General features: G+C 41.7%; 1 protein-coding gene across 11 annotated transcripts in view; it reads right to left on the bottom strand.

Annotated features, from left to right (window-relative positions):
- Nucleotides 1-20,242, bottom strand: part of LOC107317829 (glypican-5-like) — a 364,600-nt gene that overhangs the window by 47,415 nt on the left and 296,943 nt on the right. For 3 of the 11 annotated variants that reach the window (XM_085512498.1, XM_015870949.3, XM_085512503.1), the window contains one exon: nt 18,877-19,318. The exons of the other annotated variants lie outside the window; for them this stretch is intronic. Coding sequence is in view for 2 of the 3 variants with exons in the window: in XM_015870949.3 (XP_015726435.2) it covers nt 19,311-19,318 (8 nt within the window). In the remaining variant the exon portion in view is untranslated. Of the gene's footprint in view, nt 1-18,876; nt 19,319-20,242 lie in introns of those variants that run through there. 11 annotated transcript variants of the gene reach the window in all.

The following is a 20,242-nucleotide window of genomic DNA, read 5'->3' as shown; positions in this document are numbered from 1 at the left end:
AATTTGCTATGGCAAATGCAGACATTGTTCCTCAATTGCAACTTGCAATGGAGCTGACAGAAGGAAAGGGGAGAAAACATGCTGTAAATATTTAGGAGATACCAGTATTCTGAGGACACTTTAAAAAAAAAAAAAAAAGGACAACCTTCAGACTGTCATTAAAGTAAATTAAGGGTAAATCATGGAAATAGGTGTGCTCTGACACTGCCTGTACTCCTTTCTATCACTGTCATTCTCCTTTCTGACTGTGGAAAACACGCTGTTTCTCTGCTGCCTCTTATATCATCCCAGACTGCTGACTTCAGCTCTCTGGGGCCAGCTGATTAAATTAAGATCTCACTCAGGTAAATCTATTCCCCTCTTTCACTTGGCCATGTCCAGCATTGTAACTTGATTGGCCTCTATAAATCGAGCACACTGAAATGTATTAATTCATTTATTTTCTTAATATTGACTTAACCAAAAATCTAAGGTAAGATTTAATGCTATCAGAGAAGCTGTTGGTTTTTAAAAGCTTTCCTCTCAGTGATTGCTTAACGCACTACATAACAAGCATTAAATAATACATTAGAAAACTCTGCCTTTATCCTTTATGTGGAAAGGACTTAACTCAGAATTCTCTCTTTGTCTTTACAACAGAGCGTTCTCTGATAGACAGTTCTACCTTAGGACTCTAATTAGCTCTCTGCTTAAAAATAAATAAGCAAAATTAGCCCTGGTTAGTTGGCAGCACCTGTGAGCAGCCATTCAGGTCTCCTACAACGGACTGGCCTTAATGGCCTCAAGTTGAGCCAGGGCAAGTTTAGGTTGGATATTAGGAAGAACTTCTTTACAGAAAGGGTAGTTAGGTATTGGAATAGGCTCCCTCCCCAGGGAGGTGGCTGAATCGCCATCCCTGGTTGTGTTTAAGAGCCGTTTGGATGTGGTACTCAGGGATATGATTTAGTGTAGGGTTTTTAGAGTCAGGGTTCTGGTTAGGCTGCGGTTGGACTTGATGATCTTCAAGGTCTTTTCCAACCTGGGTAATTCTATGATTCTATGACTGAGTCTGCTGGGGTCAGCGAAGATGGCTCCAAGTTCCCTCAGACAGTACAATCACTGTGTGTGCTGAGAGCAGCTCTGTGAGTCCAGGGGGCTGAGTCCCCTTCATTATCTGGCATCTGCATTAAATGTAGCTGAATTCACAACCTGACAACATCAACAAAACACATAATGAAAATGACTTGACCTCGATGTTTTGAGCATTTAGGATTATCTTCACCTCAACAATGTAACCGCAGATTGCCACCGAGTAATGTGTGTGCCCCTAAGATGGCACTGAACTTCTCATAAATACTTATGTGAATCAATACCATTCCTCAGAAAGACTGGCCAGGATAAAAGGGAGAGACACATCTATCATTGCCATCCAATTTAGGTGTGGGAATCCTCCCATGCGGTGTGGGCTGAGAACACCTTCCAAACACATTTGGTGAGTCCCACAGTACAGCCCACCCTAATCTCAGCCAGAAAAATCATGTAGGTATTGTTTTTTTAGTTTATGATCAAGTTAACTAACACAAGGTCAGCAATATTGGCAGACCAGATGTTAGTTACACCTCCCTAGCTTCAACCTTTTGCAGTTGACTGCGCTGGTGCTGGTAGGAATTATCAAGCTATTGATTGGTGCACTCACATGCTATCACTTGCTAATGAACAGCATCAGTAAGGTCTACTTAAACATCTGCAGAGGCTTCCTATATTCCTGCCAAGGGACAAACAAGCTCATCAGCTTTAAAAAAAAAGGAAGAAAATCCTTTCTGGTTTTGATGCGCTCTTGACCTGACTAAAGCTCAGTCTTTTCTCTGTAATTGCAAGTTTTTCCCTCCAAAATCTGCCGGTGCCAACGAGCCCTCCTTATCTCCTAAGGTAAAAATTCTCAACAACATCTCCACTGACATAAAGGCAAAGAGCTCCTGCTCCTAACAGCGAAATAGAAAGTATTTCTGGAGCAGAACATTTTCTGAAGGGTATTTTGAATGGAAAAGAAATGGATTTGCCAGGCTAGGCCTATACACGTTAGCTACAGCAGCCTGGTTTCTAGTGGAGTGTTGTATTGACAGTAGACAATCAATGCTCATCAATCACCAGGCCAACAAAAAATGTGCAGATTTTGAAGACATTTTCCAGGGTTCTACCCCATAAGATCCTAGGGAGAACACTCTACCTAGATAACAGGGAGGGAGAACAGGGAAAAGAGTGGGGGGATTGTTTATTTCTGCTTTCCCACATTAATCTATTCATGGATTGAAATGCCTCTCCTATAGCACAGGCTGAGAGCTGGGGCTATGAAGTCTGGTGAAGAGAAGGCTGTGGGGAGACCTGAGAGCAGCCTGTCAGTATCTAAAGGGAAGCAATGGGAAAGAAGGGGACAGACTCTTTAGCAGGATCTGTGGTGATGGAACAAGGGGAAATGGCTTCAGTCTCAGGGAGGATAGATTTAGGTTAGATATAAGGAAAAATTCTTTAAGTGAGGGTGGTGAGGCACTGGAACAGGGTACAAAGTTTTGTGTTAGATGCTCCATCCTTGGAAATTTTAAAGGCCATGGTGCCCCTGTGCACTGCAGGGGAATTGGGTTAGATGGCTCTCGGAGGTCCTGTCCAACTCTAAAGATTCAGTGACTCTCAGTGACTCTACAGTTCTGTGATTCTGATTACATTAAGCCACACCCATTCCTTTCCTGTAAACACTGTGTTTTGAAAAGACAGAATGTCAGCATCTACAATGACAAATTAATACCCTGGACTTGAATGTCACCTCATGGTTACAATGAGACGTGGGTCTAAAGTGAACTGGTCAGTCCTTACACTTGTCCCAACCTTGTAGCTCAGCTGCCTGATTTCACTTTGATCATAGGCTTAGTTTTGGCAGATAAGACTGTGAGAAAATTAAAACAAGGTGCAACTTGGCGGAACTGGCTCTTAATTTACAGTAGATGCTGCAGTGCTATTATTAGCTTTTTATCACCTCTGGTAGCAAAAGCTGAAATGACTTTTATACGTTCTAAGTAAGGAACTCTGAAATTGCAAAACAATTCTGTCACCAGAAAATGTAACAACAATTTCCAAATGATCTCTTATCCTGACATTAAGATCAGCAGTAATTACTTCCAATTACAGCTGCGGCAGACATGGAAACTGAAACACTGTGGAAATTGGAATGTGAGAACCCCCAGTGTGTGATGAACTCATGATACAACTGTCGAAACATGGGATTTGCCATTGTCCACTACATAACATGAGTCAAGATTATGCAAGTTAATCAGTCTGTTTAGTTTTAGCTCTGCAGTCATTCTGTTTCTCTATTTAAGGAGACTGGAAGAGAAGTGGGATCTATGGCAGACCTCTTCCCCCCTGCAGGCCAGCAAGTGAACTACTTTATTTCTCAAACACTTCATGCATTCTGAATTTAAGTTCTCCAGGGTGAGAAGAACCACAGCCACTCTCCTCAAGAAATAACACTGCCTGGGACTTTCAGGAGCTGCAGTTATTATAAAGAGTCAAGGGTAATACAGGAAAAAAAAAAAAAAAAAAAAAAAAAAGCAATAAAGAAGAGCCAGGCACAACTGCAAGACAATTTGAGATGTCAGGTGCCTGGATGCCACACTTTGATTAATTGGCAACTCCTTCCCCATTACCAAAAGATCTGTTGTCTATATACATGGAAATCCACAATATAAATAAATGAAAATAAATCTGAGCTGTATTAGTGTAAGGAAACCCATCACTATATTTGTTTGGCTTTTAATACATAGCTACCACAGTAAACCCTGCATGATTTTCATGAGCCATAATAAAATATGTTTTGTTCTGAGGGCTGAAAAGTAAACCTGCATGTATAACTGCCTCAGCCCCTACAATGGTATATGTCAAAATAGAACACTCCATCTTTTTCTTGGGAAGAAGTAATTTAAACTAACAAACCTTGTGTGATTCAGCAATAGTTCCATTAATCCATCAGTCACTGGCAAGAAAAGGTTTTGTCATTTAGTTTATATTAATATAAGCCTTATTCAAATGCAGACAAGCTGAAAGAATAGGCTTAAAACGTGTCAGACATCTCTTACATTTCCTGGAAACATCTGTTTTTAGTCTAGTCCTAGGCACATGTTTGTGGCTGTATGCTTAAGCTTGTTTAGCTTGCCAGATACCTCATACATACTGCAGCACAGCTGACACAATATCCTGAGACACAGCATGGAAGTATCTGTGAAACACGATGTTCCCAGTAAATCTGTTGAACTTTTATTGTAACTTTCCTGTAATGAAAGAAACAACCCAAAAGCTCTGTGAAAGCTTTCTGCCAAAACTGTGTGGTGCAATTAATTAGTTATGTTTAGAAATTCTGTACATACCTCACTGGTAATATCCAGAGGATGGAGAGTGATCCTGACACTGCATGCCTCATGTGCTCAAAACTCCTATTAAACTTAATGGGAGTTTGGGGGGATGTGAGGAATGCAGAACTGACCTTTATAGCTGAAGATGAATGTGCACTCTAGACTTCAAAGATTAGGTACCCCTGCCAGTCTGGAGCGTGCAAGTGATCAGCACGCCAAGTGCCAAAGGCATCTGCTAAATATCATGCCACGGCTCAAAGCTGTGTAATTAAGAAAAATATAAACTGGCTTGAAGAAGAAAAATATTAGTAATAATTGAAAATGCTTTGGCTGTTGCTTTTGTCCTGATGATCTCATTAGTTCTGGTTATAGAAACAGTTCTCACAGTGGCTGACGTGGGGCATGCTTTGTTTGTGTTCTCATTCTACCCACATCTTTCCCAGTTAACTTTTATTGCTCAATACAAAGGTCAAATTGAAGGCTTAATTAAATTGTATATGAAGAAAACATAAACTTATTTTGGAAGGGAGTACAAACATTTAAAGCCATCCTGGCTCCTCTCACCCAGGAAACTCCTTCTCTTCTTAAGAAGAGTATGTATTGTAGGAGCTCTTCCCCTTAAGGGGAAACTGTACCTTCACTTGCTTAAAAATTTACATGTAACAAAAATACAGCCTTTTCATAAGCTGCTGATTGCATTTGTCATTGACATCTGTAACTGTAATTTTAATGTAGCTCTAAGCAGACAAAACTCCACTTCAGAAAAAGGTTGGATATGATCTCACACTTGTAGCAACATAAACTCACAGTTGTTTTTGCAAGGCAGGATGGATTTGACACATACATTTCAAGCAGCCCAACTAAATCCCAGTACATAGTAACCAGAAACAAGGCACTGACTTCCAGCAAGACAGCCACAGAAAGCCAACTGCAAACACTTCCACAAGACATCGCAGAGGTTCTTTTCTCCCTGCAAATATGATGTTCTCTCATCATTCCTCACTCTTTAAAAGCCAGTTAAATTATTCCACTTACTCCACTGCTCTCCAACAGACATAATTCCTTTGGTAAGATTTTTAAGTGAGTGGATGCCCATTTCCTTCACACTGATGATGGCAGCAGTGAGGTTTTCAAATGTTTCTCGTATTTCTGTCATTTCTTCTGCACAAACAGAACCTTATAATCTTTTAGAAACATTCTAATAGGATATAATCACAGTCGATATTTAATTATGGAATAGACACTGAAATCACATCAATCCACACATCATCTGATTTCTCTTAACTTGAATGATAAGAAAAGATCAGTTATAATGCCAATGGATAGCTCTGGTCCTTAAGAAAACTGGTAGGAAATATTTATGAGTCTTTCCAACCTTTCATTTCAGTGATGACTGAAATCGAATAAAATAAAAAACTATGGCAAGTATTGTCCTAGATTAAGAATTTTAGACCTAGCACCAAGAGCAGCAATGGAAAATTTCACGGCATTAGACTAGCTTTGCTTCTGGTGTGGGAAGTTTAATTTAGGCTTTCCTTCTTTCCTCATGTGGCAAATATTCAGCATGCGTATCCTCTATTTCACATTGCTAGGTTTATCCGGCCAACCAGAACACCAGCTCTATCACAGCAGACAGTTATTGACAGAGGGGATGATTAGAGCCATCATTCTACTGAATATCTGTAGAAGATGATGTTTCATGTTAAAATACTGAAGGGCTTAAAAGCATTACCTTATTAATAGCATGCAGTGAAACTGATGAATCCTTATCACATTTATCAGAATAAGCATATCCACAAAGACACAGATGTAAAGGAGATACACATCCAAGGGTAAAAAAACCGAACTTTTCTAACAAAATGCCTTACAAAATGAAGCAGAATCTGTTTGCACATGCAGAAGACCACACTCAACCTATGCATCAAATTAAGGAAAGGAAATTCCTGTCCAAGGCTGGCTTTGATTCCACTCCCTGCTTCTGTCCCAGGTGAGTGAAGTGAAATGTTCCTTCAAATTTAACGAGAGACATCTACATTAAAAGTAACAGCACTGAGCTTAGCTCAGCTCAGCCCAGCACAATACATGACAGACTGAGGGCCATAAACCTTCTCCCCCTTCCAGATTTACAGTGTTGCAAAACTTTACATTGGTAAGCAGTGACAAAGTGGAAACCACTTGTCTCTATCATTTAGCCATGTGGAAGAATCACTTCTGGCCACAATCCCACACATATAATAGCTATTCCTTAAGGTATTAATTCCATCAGGAAAATGAAAAAAATCAACCATGCCATTTTGAGAGTGATAAATATTGCATCAGAATTCAAAGACCTCAAGCTTTCATCTGGCTTCTCTCTATACAGATGTGCTCAAGCTTGACTGCCCAGTTGGGACTAGTGATAAAGACAGAGTGTTTGCTAAGACCTTCTCTTGGCACCTGCAGCTACTCTCATTGCATTGTGTCCAGGTGCTGAGAGTGGTGATGAGAAAGTAACTGAAGTTTTTAAGCAGGAAAATTTGGAGAGTCTGAAAGCATCAGTATATTGCTGTGAGTGGAGTACAATTGGAGACTCTAGGAGAAGGAAAGGACTGTTCTATCTAGGTATATACATCATCTTCACTTGTTTCTATGTACAGAATTGGCATGGATATAAGCAAAACACTTCTTAGGTGACTGCACATGTAGCTTGATTTGTGTGTGTTGCCAGTCCAGCCAAAGAAGCTTTGACAGCCTTCTCTTTGAGATTGAGACGTATCAGTTATTGACAAGTTCTTTGTGTCATAAGAGCTTCAATAAAGGGAAAAACCCACTGGAACATCATGAGAGCTGACACCATGTGCTGCAATGGATCTGCTGGCAATGTTGCGGTCTATTATGCAAATAGGCATCAGTGGACTTTGTAAAACATAAATATGGAAATGCCCATTTAGAGCCTCTTCAAAATGCAAATTACTTGCCTGATGTTTGGGAACAATCAACATCTCTGAAGTGAACTTGCTCTCAGGGGCTACTACGCTACAGCCTTTGGATGTCAAGGCCTAGTAAACTGTATTCTGCATGCAGATTCAATCTTGGTGGAACAGAATTCTGCTGCAAATTTGACTGTCAGAATCTACTTAAGCACTGTATCACTGACATCGTAGGTTACCAAAGACCCTTTCACTTGCTATGACACCAGCATTCTGGAAGATCAGATCTGCAAGTCAGTCAAATACATGAAGGGGCTTCCTTTTTAATAAAAGACTTTGTATTTTTAATTGATACATGCCAACCGTGTATATGCCTTGTTGCTTATTCTTTTGCAGGGTAAGGATCTGAGCCCTAGTTCTCCACCTCTGCAGTGCTGCTCCTGCTCTTGAGTCAGACTTCAGTCAAAGCCAAAACATAAACAGCACAAACAGGTTATAAAAATCTAGGCCAAGCAACATACACTTTGTTAGAAAACAACATCAAGGTAAAGAATTTACCTTGAAAAGAATTGTTTAAGAAAGAATTGTTGTGTTGATGAACATGATTTAGCTGGGAAGTATTGGTAATGGTTGGACTAGATGATCTTCTAGGTCTTTTCCAACCTTGATAATTCTGTGATTCTGTGTGATTCTGTGAATTTGGGTAAAGAATTTGGAAGAACAGGGATATCAGTAGTAGTATACTCAGTACCTGTTGGATTTCATTAAGTTCTTGTATAACTTGAGATGGGTAAAATTAACCTTTATATCTCAACAGCAATCTTTCTATTTGAAGCAACTGAATCAAAGTAGCTTACCAAGGGCGTCTTTTCACTTTATAACTAACTTCAAAGAACATTTAGTCAGAGATAGCACATGAGGATTACATAATTGGAGACAGCTGATGGAAAAAGGGTTGCCTATGGAGCTAGCTGGGGAAAAAGTGACCTAATTTAAGGATAGGTTAGAGATCTGAAGTGAAGTTCATAAAGACTGGTGTGTTACAAAGAAGAAATAATAGTTTCCCACACTGGCAGAGACAGCATAGTGTGAATGGAGGAGTCTTTCTAATTGCTGCTGGCTGAGCGCTGTTCTCTGAGCCATTAACCAGTTCCTATAAAAAGCACAAGGAGCTCAGAACATATTTGTAACCTCTCTAATTTCTTTACTAACCTGTTTAGGCACTTTAAAACGTCAGTGGTAATTTATGAGGGTCTACAGTAGCCAAGGATCATAGGGTCGCTATCTTGAATGAGGTATTCCTGCACTATTGTCAAATCAAGACTAATAGTAAATCAAACTGTCTTTACTAAAGGACAGTAAAGAACAGTGGGTGATTTAGATTTAATTCAGACCCAACATTTACTGGTACCCGCAGCAGTTATCAAGTTACCATCTATATAGTAAAGATGCAATCATATTTTGTACTAAAAATGCCAGAGATTTGTACCCAGCTAGCTACAAATTGAGAACAAGAACATTCAAAGCAGTAATACTGAAGGACTCCTGGCCATTCATTACACTGAAACATGATCAACTGATTTGTGTTGGGATATGCATTGAACAGTGCTGTTCCGTCACTGACTTGGCACACTCAAGCAATGCTAACTAGTGATATCTTCAGAGCTTAAAGGCAGTCACGATAAGCAGGAAACAGCTACTCCAGTGATACGTTACTGAGCCACAACACAGGTTCTGACAAAGATGTTCTGTGAAGAATATGATACTGTGCGATGAGAGTTGGCAACACTCAGAGCATTTATTTCCAGCCGTGGCGTGGGAGAAGAAACCACAACTGTTCCTCTGCAAGAAATTGTGGCACCTCACTGAATATCAGGTTAGTTCTGACAGTAACAGTAAATGGAAAAAAATAAATAAATAATGCTGTGGGATAACAGTACTTTCAAATGCAACACTAGAAACAGCTTTCTTGTGAAATACTAAGGGTCAGGAATCTGGTTTGTGTAAGGATCAATCCAGTAGGGGCTGAGGTTGGCTCTCTTCTGCATTTCTGCTAGTTTCTACTACAAAAACAGAAAAAAATTTGTTAACTTATGAATTCGTAATTGGAGCTTTACTGACAGACTCATTGCTCACATTCCTGTAACTGAGCTTGGGGAAGCAAAGTGTTATCAACTGTAGAAGGAAATAATCTTTGGGTGCATGTGCTGAGGCTGAGCACAGCTTTAGAGCTGCCCAGGGAGCTGCCTATGGGAAGCTGCAAAACTCCCCCATTGAAGGTAATACAAACCAGGCTAGATACACAGGAATTACTCTGGTACACGCTAGATAAGCTTCCTCATCTCTGTTTTCAATCTTCCAATGATCTATTCATTTTGTTGAATCTATTCCACATGAAACACAAATGAAAACAAATATTCAATCAGTCTGTGATGAAATTTGTAGCTATCTATAGAAACTGAGGGAGAACAACTTGTGAAAGGAATATACATTGGCAGCTATGGCTGACAAAATGCTGTCAATAGGCATTAAAGCTGCAAATGGCAAGATGCTGGCAAAGTGAGAGGAACTACCCAGAAAGAAAAAAGCCAATCTGTATGATGAACAGAGAGTACGTAAAGTAGAGCAAATTACCAGACACACAGACGTGAGAGTACAGAGGCACAGGAGCTGATTCATGAGGCTTTGTGAAGAAATCTTGAGGCTGGCCAGTTCCTCCAAACTCTCTGGCATCCATTCCAGCACTCAGACAGTGAAAAGAGCTCTGGCTGTGATGTGTGTGTGCACGTGGCTCCGTGTTACAAGGAGACAATGGATGTGCAATACCACTGCAAATGGCTGCTTGGGACTGCCGCTCCTCTTTCAGAACAGTCCTGCTTTTCAAAGCCTCATTAATCCCAGAGTTCTGCCAGGGAGGGTGGATTGAAAAGCCCAGCTCCTGAATTACTCAGCAAGGAATGAGCTGGGTATGTGGCTGATGCACTGTGTATCACCGGCACCTCCTGCATGTGAGATTCAGAGGTTTTGCTGTCACATTTGTATTCATTTTCTGAGCACCTTATCCTGCACGGTTGTAACCTGAGGGAGAGGTGACAGCTGCAAGACCTCACAGGACCATGGGCTGCTCTTTTCCTTAAAATCAGAAGCCAGATTTTCACTTATTTTTTCTCCTCATGGGTCTCCATAAGACATTCCTTCTCCTATTATTTTTTTCTGTTTAATTACAATGAAATCCTGCTCTTTCACCCTCTAACTAGAGAAAAAAAGCATGTCTTTCTGCATAAGGGTTATGGACTTGCAGTAGTTTAAAAGGTAGCAACATGCAGCAGCTAAGCATTATCATTTTTTCTTTTTTCCCCTGTTAAAGGAACGTACGAATTATTTGAGCTTTGTCTCCAACACAATAATATATTGTTCTAGGGAAAGATTAATGGAACTGGACTGATTTTGATGTAACTAAGACCTAAGCTTGCCTTAAAGTCATATGACAACTAATTATGCGTATGGATTGTACCAGGAGCTTATTCTCTACTTCAGCTGCTATCCAGGAAAATTTCAAGACAACAGAAAATCCCAAATGTGACCAGAAGTGTGACTTATGTGCCAATTTGAACATCACTGGTGCTTTAATTCTTCCCTTTTATGAGATATTCTGCTGTAAATGAAAGCAGAGCAGGCAGTGGCAGCCTGGTAAAAAATACCAACTTTTTGTGTACACATTGAAAAGGAAATACCCTCTTCCCTCTCCTCCCAAACTGCAGACAGGACTACTTCAACTGGGGATTCTGAGTGATAAAGCATTGGAAATGAGAAAGCAGGCATGAGATTTAGATTGCTTAACTTCCACCAGCTTACTTTCTTCACAGCTGAAATAACAGGAAATGGGCAATTGCATCAACCTAATGCTTTTTCCAAGCGAGTGTATAAGTAAGCTGTATTATTTTCAGGCAAAATGTCCAATTAATGCCCACTAAACACGAGCCCTTGAAATCCACCTCAGAGCAAACCCAACTGCAGCGCCATGGCGAACAGTTGTTCAGGTTTCCAGGCATCACACTGCCAAATGGCAGAAGCAGCCACGCTCTGCCTAATCAGGTTCCAGTGTAGCTGCTACCAAGGCACAACACAGCAGCTGGCATGGAGACGACTGAACACAACTTGTTTCAGTAAGGTCAGTATCTGCGGCAGCTTCACTTGGGTGCCCACCAGGGAGAATCCGCAGCCTACACCACTGCACCAAGAACAGGCCATTGGCAGCACTCATTACAGATGTGAACAGCAACCAATACTTTTTTTTTCCATTTCAGCCATTAACAACCAGCTTGTCTTTGGTTCATGTAACAAGGCAGCTGGGGGAAAGCAGATCTTAAGCACTGCATTGTACCCAGAATGGTCCACTGCTGCCCTGCAGTACCTGCTGGATGGCACAACAGGGACATGCACCCGGTGTGGGCACAGGAACAGAAAGCCTGCAGACAGATTAGCAGACAAACACAAACATTTCCAGGTTTAAACTGTTACATCATTTTCAGGCTTTAACCTTTCAACTCAGGTATAACTGTGCATTTTTTCGATAGCTCCGAAGCTGTGCTGAATCACATGATTCCCGAAAGGTCTGCCTGTAAAACATGACTGAAAATGAATGCTACAAGACCAAGCAAGGCCCTGCCTCCATCCCAGAAACACCACATCCCTTAAATCCTGGAATTCTTTAGCGGCTAAAGTCATACTTCAGTTGAATTCAAAGTGTTTGGGTAAAATTTATGGCACAGAAGACAATTTATGGTCTTATTGAGAATGAGCTTCCTAAATTCTGCCTCACTACAGATGACACACTATATTCTATCATTTGCCAGTCAAAGCTTTTCTTTAGAGCTAAGGCATTCAGATGAATCAGTTTCTTTGCATCTTTTTTTTTTTTACATGAAAGGTTTCCTTGTTTCTGCAATTCCTTACCAGCCAGTATCTCCTTACCCCCCAGTATCTGTTGCTTTTGCTGTACAGAGCCAGGCATTTGTTCCCTTCCTCAGCAATGAATAGTACAGCGTATCAGTGAAAGCCCTTCTGAGATCAATGAGACTGCTCATAGAGCCTGGTTCCACTCACTGTGAGCTGCAGCATTTCAGTCTGACCTGAAGAAAGATCCAAGATGACATAAGCTGAAATGAATACAGTTACTCAGCACTATAAAACATGTTAAAGAGAAAAGACCTGGGCAGATGGAAAAGCATTTTGGCAGCTGCCAAATATTTTGGCCTCCTAAAGCAGATACTGAGGGTTCATGGGAGTTCTTATATCAAAGCATTGCTGTCTTGACACTAATTCCATTAAAATGAATGGAATAAGTGGCAACAACTCCATTCCAGAGTCCTAACAGATGCTACAAACAATAAATGTGGCAGCACTCCTAGAAGCATTGTTCCTGTTTTTCAGATCAGATAACTGAGACAATAAAAGGCTAAAATGATGTAGGTGGTGGTCACAGAGGAAACCTGCAATTACACTGAGTCAGCAATATTGCCGCATGCTTCAGTCCCCAGGCTGATGTAGACAGATGTCAATTCATTCTAAATCCAGATACTTACTAGAAAGTAATTTGCCTCATCCCCAAATCAACACAAATGGCATCAATAATGTGTCGCTGGATTTCAGATTAGCAGCTCCCATGTGAATCATGACTCAGCCCACAATATTTAATGAGGGGTTGTCTTTTTTCTGTTCCACAGTTCTAAAGTACAATCATACTATGAGTTACAGAGAAATTTTCTATCTGATCTGACACACTTCAGGCTTATCACAGACAGTTCTTATTTAATTCCTAAATTCTCTGTTTCTGTATGAATTCACAGAGCCACCCAACCTCCCTCTAAGAAGTGAAGGCACCCACTGACAACATGCCTCAGCATCTGGAGATTCCCATGCAACACATGCAACAAATGTGGTCTGCAAATATGGAGAGAGGGAGTAACATGCTTTGCCCACTTGCTGCATCTTGAGGGTTATTATCCTCAGGTTATACAGATTGGTCACATTCAGATAACTTTATGTCAGACTCAGTACACAGTGCAAATTAACATTTTAAAGCCATTTAGCACCCACACAGCTCAGGCTTTTCCTCTGATGGGCTGTGCTGGTATAGGGAGCTCTGCTGGTGTGCAAAGCTCTTGAACAAAGAGACCTCAAGAAACTGCCTGGATGTGAAACCTTTGCACTCATCTTACATCTGAAACATCTGGTTTTGATCAGTTAGATCAGTACACAGAAATGCAAACATCATCTGGTTTAGAAGTTAAAAGATGGTTAAGATTTATAGGGAACCTCCTATCAGTGACTACTCTATAGGGAAGCGAACAGAGTGGGCTTCTCCATGCACTATAGGTGGGACTGCCACCCTGCGCAGCCACTGACCCTTTATGGCTGCAGTTGACTAGTGGAAGATAAGGAATTCATTTGCATGCATACAGATGCAGCTTTAGAATGTGTGGGAGCATGCAGAGCAGTCTTTTACTTGTTTAGGTACCTCTTGGAAAAAAAATACAATTATTTATGGACATTATAAACCCATTCCAACATAAATCAAATGAACAGATCAAGGTATTGCCGTCAGCCCCTTCACTATAGTTTCTCTGGCTACTGGATTTGTTAGCACTTTCAAGAAGCAGGGAGGGCAGTCACTCCATAGTTGAGAAGGGCGCTAAGGAGAGGGGTGACACAGCTGAGCACACACACTGAGCAGCAGCACAAGTGAGGCAGGCTGTGGGTTGTTCCAAAGCTCTGCAGGCACACAGCCCCTCATGATACCCCATCCTCTGATAATCTGCTTGCTTCTGGTCGGGTGGCTGGGCAGGGATGGAGCCCTTCCTCCTGGTGAAAAGGCATAAGCCACAGAGCACAGAACAGAGCACAGCCCAACACATAAACCAAAAGGCCTGATGGGGAAAATCTTTCCCTAAACATTTCTGACATCTCAGGATATGAATTACTTTTTCTTATTTACACTGGAGAAGTGCCTGGAATAATCTGGGAAAAAAATCAGGGCTTCTGTCTCACACAGAGTCAATAGCATTGTTGAGAGGAAAGCTGAAGGCACTTTTTGCTTGTAATCAGCAACTTCTCCATGCAGATTGGTGGGGATCATATTTTGTTATGCATGAGTACCAAAAAAAAAAAAAAAAAAAAGGAGCACAGAAGAGCACAGTCCTTTAAATAGAACCTCAAAATCCCCAAAAAGCGTTTTGAAACAAATTTTTTCCCCTCTTGAAGTAGTCGCTGTAACTGCTCAGAAGATTCCCTGTGGGGAAATAAGCCTTCAGAACCTCCCTGTAAAAACTTCATTGCACTTAATTCTTCTTCAGAGATTACTATGATGTCAAGAAAGAGAAGACTGGAGCCATGGAGGTGTGCATACACCAAAAGATGCCCAGCAGTAGCCCTGCCCCCTGAAAACAAATACAGATAGGTATTTGCTCTCATAATTGTCTTTTGATAGCAGGGATTATATTCTGTCCTGAATCTGCCATCTCCTTCTGGAGCAAACTTGGCTGGATGAGTAGCATTTATTAGAAACAAACTTATCAGTGCTTTGACTGGACACCAATCTTTTCCTCTCTGTTAGTTCAAATATGCCTTTTTATCTGAGAGGACACAAAAACTCACACTGGCATTTGAAACAGTGTCATCAAACCTCAGAGATGAAGGGGATGATATGTCATTGCAGTAGCAGAATGCGATGTGCCCATTGCTAACTGCTGACAGATGTAACACTGCATGCTGTGCTGGGTCCCTTGCACAGTGCAGCACTGCAGGAGCAGATAGAGCTGAGGATGGAAGAGTCACAGGGCTGCAGTCACAGCTGGCAAGGCCCAGTGCTGCCTGCCCTGCATGCTGCTATTCCTGTTGCCATTTGACTGCACCTCCCCTGAAGAGGAGCTCTCTGCTTTTTCTCATTCTCAGACAACAGAAGCCCCAGAACATTGGTAGCAGTGTCTGAGCAAATGCCAAACAGTGAAGCAAATTCTAATGCACACTGTGCAATAAATGGATTTATAAAAATGATATGTCCAGTATCAGGACACATGGTCAGAGCCATAAAACGTGCAAAAGCTGCAAGCTTCCCTAAAAAAATCAGACTGAAGGCAAAACACAGCACTGCCCCAAAAGAAATGACCTCTCTTGCAAGCATATCCTCCTGCCAAATACTGAGACATGGAGAACGAGCCCTGCATACAGCCAGAGCTGTCTTGGACCAACAATTAAACACCGAAAGGCAAGTTTCTCCTCCAGCCTCTTTAGAGTATAATGTATTGAGACTCGGAATTTGGGGGCCTGGATATTGGGATCTGGGAATCAGCTGCTCTGCTTAACTATATGGTTAAACAGTACCATTAAAATAAAGTTTAAATGTTGATCTGGTGAACACTTCAAAAGAGACTACAGAGCCCTCTGGGTCTCCACAGTGTCTGCCAGTGACCTGAAGGCATTCCAACTCAGAGACTGCGGGAACAGAAGCATGCAGAGCTCCCGGGGTCACAGACACAGCCCAGCCAACCTTGGCTCCCCTGAGCCCCACTGTCATGGTTTTGTAATTTTGTAATTTTGCTATCAGTATTCCACATCATAACATCATGTCAAGTATGGATACTTCTGTTGAATGTGCAGTCCACAGAAGAAGACTACATATCCCAGAGAACAACAGGAGTAACAATAAGTCACGGGACCAGGACTCTATATAATCTCGTTCCCAGGCTGGAGTGCCCTCCTTCTTCTCTCGAACTTCTCGGAGAGTGGGAAGCGTTCCAGCCGTGTCGCCTAGAGTTCACAGTAGGCCTCTCGGTTTTCGGAGACTCTCTCTCTCTGTTTCGTTCGATTTTGTTAGCCTTAATTATATTATATTGTGTTATCTTGTATTTCGATATCATATTTAGTAAAATAAGTTTTTCCTCCTTAGATTGTCGCTGTTTTATCCCACTCCCCTTTTCCCCCTCCTTTCCGGGCCCCGGGGGGGGGCGTGGGGTGGCTTCCCCTGTCACGGGCATAGGTAAATCTAAGTAACCCGTGACAGATTTTTTTGGTGGAGGATGCGGGCAAATGCCTTATGGGGGTGGTTACAGCGGTGGGAACAAAATAACTGGCAACGGAGGGGAAAATCTGTTTGGGCCGCTGAACTATGGAAGGACATTGCTTCCCGAACAAAGAATATGGTTGTAAAGGTGCGTCATGTGGATGCACATGTGCCCAAAAGTCGGGCTTCTGAAGAACAACAAAACAACCATCAGGTAGATAAAGCTGCCAAAATTGAGGTGGCTCAAATTGACTTGGACTGGCAGAATAAGGGTGAATTATTTCTAGCTCGATGGGCTCATGAGACCTCAGGTCATCAAGGAAGAGACGCGACATATAAGTGGGCCAGAGACCGAGGGGTGGACTTAACCATGGACGCTATTGCGCAGATTATTCATGATTGTGAAACATGTGCCATAATTAAACAAGCCAGAAGGATGAAACCTCTCTGGGAGGAAGGGCGATGGCAAAAGTATAAATATGGGGAGGCGTGGCAGGTTGATTATATCACCTTGCCACGATCTCGCAGTGGTAAGTGTTATGTACTCACTATGGTAGAGGCAACCACTGGGTGGCTTGAAACATACGCAGTACCCCATGCTACTGCTCGAAACACCATATTAGGTCTTGAGAAACAAGTCCTGTGGCGACATGGCACCCCAGAAAGAATTGAATCTGATAATGGGACACATTTCAAAAATTCTCTTATAAATACTTGGGCCAAAGATCATGGCATTGAGTGGATTTATCATATTCCCTACCATGCACCAGCTTCTGGTAAAATTGAACGATATAATGGGTTGTTGAAAACTATGTTGAAAGCAATGGGTGGTGGAACATTTAAGCACTGGGAGAAGAATCTGGCAGAAGCCACTTGGTTGGTCAATACTAGAGGATCTGTCAATCGTGATGGTCCTAGTCAATCTAGCCCCCTACACACTGTAGAAGGAGATAAGGTCCCTGTTATACATGTAAAGAACATGTTGGGAAAAGCTGTTTGGGTCCTTCCAGCTTCTGGAAAGGGCAAACCTATCCGTGGAACTGTCTTTGCCCAGGGACCTGGGTGCACTTGGTGGGTAATGCAGAAGGATGGGGATGTTCAATGTGTGCCACAAGGGAATTTGATGCTGGGGGAATGCAGTCAATAATTTTATGTATCTATATATATATATATATGTTTGCATGTGTAGTGTATTTTAGTTATTATAGTTGTACATTTAGTTATGTTACATGCAATTCTACTATTTAGCTATCACAATTTTACATACGTGTATATATATGTATATATATGTATATATTAACCATGATGTAATAATGTAGAATAAGGGGTGGAATGTCATGGTTTTGTAATTTTGTAATTTTGCTATCAGTATTCCACATCATAACATCATGTCAAGTATGGATACTTCTGTTGAATGTGCAGTCCACAGAAGAAGACTACATATCCCAGAGAACAACAGGAGTAACAATAAGTCACGGGACCAGGACTCTATATAATCTCGTTCCCAGGCTGGAGTGCCCTCCTTCTTCTCTCGAACTTCTCGGAGAGTGGGAAGCGTTCCAGCCGTGTCGCCTAGAGTTCACAGTAGGCCTCTCGGTTTTCGGAGACTCTCTCTCTCTGTTTCGTTCGATTTTGTTAGCCTTAATTATATTATATTGTGTTATCTTGTATTTCGATATCATATTTAGTAAAATAAGTTTTTCCTCCTTAGATTGTCGCTGTTTTATCCCACTCCCCTTTTCCCCCTCCTTTCCGGGCCCCGGGGGGGGGCGTGGGGTGGCTTCCCCTGTCACGGGCATAGGTAAATCTAAGTAACCCGTGACACCCACTCCCAGCATCACGCCATTCAGGAGGTTGCAGAGACAACAGAATCACTTTGTAACTGATGGATGTCCATACGCTGCAGTGATGGGTCTGTATAGTTCTGCAAGCATGTCCTACATTTGGTCTGTGGGAAAGAGATTAATCCTGACCAACTGTCCCTGAAGGGTTTCTATGAACTAACGCAGGAAGTGCTCCTCTTCCTCTCCAAGAAAATAAGACAGAGAGCAAAGGAGGCACTGCTGAAGTTTTTAATCAATGCCCACCCAGTAAGTAAGAGCCATCTGACTGAATCCCGACTCAACTCTTTCATGTTAGCACTTGATCAACAGGCTGCTTTTCTCAACTAATGGGACAACTTCTGTAATTCCACACACAGAGAGATGCAAAGGGGGCTTCTTCAGTGCCTAAGAGAAAACTCGGTAGAGTTTCTAGCAATTTCATAAGCTTCCAGGATATGTGAAAAGTTTGATATATTGCAACTTCATTTTTTAAATTCTTGTTAGGCTCATTTTATGCAGGAAAATGTTGCTGCAGCATATTTAGTGTATACAAGTAGAGCTGCTTGCTGGGAAGTGTTATCTCTGGAATAATTACTGACTGAAAGTAAGCATGTGCCAATGCACCAGAAATCTCATGAATTTGATTATTTGTTGTAAAAGACATCAAAGAAGTGATAAACTTGAATAAATGAATGGAGGCGATAGAAAATTCCTCCAAAATTTATTTTTTAGAGACATGCTGAAAGAAACAAAAACAAATTAACGGTCACATCCACAATAAAATCAAACAGAATTCCACCACGTATTTCCAAATACTGTGGGAAACATTTCTTTACTGAAACTCTCTAAGAAACTTGATTTTATCTAAAGCACATTATTGAACAAAGCATATTTTAATAAAAATCCTTACTGCATCAAGCTCTTCAAGTCAATGCTTAAACTATTAACACTGAAGAGGTGCACTTCAATGCTTTCCCAAACAGAGATGATCTGCTGAATTTAGGGCATATTTCTAAGGCATCAGCTTCCACTAAGACAACTTGTGTGCTGACAATTGTCATAAAACTTGAGGGCCACCAGGAGTACCCCAAGGCTGTCCACCCATTGCTGCGTTGCAGGAGGTGCCTCCACACAGCTATCAGGACTCTGGAAAAGCCAAAGAAAAAAAGAAGGGAATTCAGAACTTGAAAGTTCTGCTTCTGCTACACCAAAATAAAAGGGATTTAACTGCTCTCCCATCAAAAGTTAGTGAGCTGGTGCCTGGTTTGTGTGTGGGAAGGATTAGAAGCACCAGATAGCTTGGAACATTGGACAACCAACTCTTGTTCCAAGACAGTTTTAAACATCCACTGGGTCCAGCTGAAAGACTCTTGCCAACTAGCTTTCAAGCATCCATTCTCATGGTGACTGAATGGCACGTGTACAGTGGCTTATGATGCCGCCACATCCACTGCAGTAGCAACCTGTCTTGAGAGGCCTTGGCTCAGCATCTCCCTGCATTGGGCCCATACATTTTGAAGTGGGGCAAGCCAACAAAACATCTGTAACGGATCACCTCTCTTCTCTGGTCTCTAGTGACTTAGAAAATAGCAGGTCAGAGTTCAGTCACAAATCTGGCAGAAATGCAGTAGCTGACTCGGCCGGCTGCCTTGGGAAACTGCTCCCTTCTGAAAGCCCATGCCGTCAGTTTGAAGAGAATAAATGGTCTGGCACTGACTGTGCAGCTATTGCTCATTTTTATCATCACAACTACAGAGAAATACTTCAGCTGAGGAACACACTGGAAACAGCCACCAGAATTTCTGTAATGTCTCCTTGAATTAAAACACATCATTTTCCAGGTAAGAGCACAGCAATGTGGGTTACTGGCAGTGACTGCAGAAGCTTTCAGGTAAGTGAGAGCTCTCTGAAGTTGACAGCAGCATCGTCACACTGATGTTTAGTTTACATCTTGCTGTGGTAAAACATTTCCAAGAACAGTTTAGTTGCATAAGCAACTTTTTTCTTGATGTGGGATTCTACAGAGTGTGTTTTCCCCCCCATCATTCTGCATTACGAAGATGACAGCAG

Source organism: Coturnix japonica, chromosome 12 (genome assembly GCF_054131305.1).
Source record: "Coturnix japonica strain WE chromosome 12, WE-NBRP24, whole genome shotgun sequence".
NCBI lineage: Eukaryota > Metazoa > Chordata > Aves > Galliformes > Phasianidae > Coturnix > Coturnix japonica.
The sequence above is the reverse complement of the archived record's forward strand: the minus strand, read 5'-3'. Positions and strand labels throughout refer to the sequence as shown.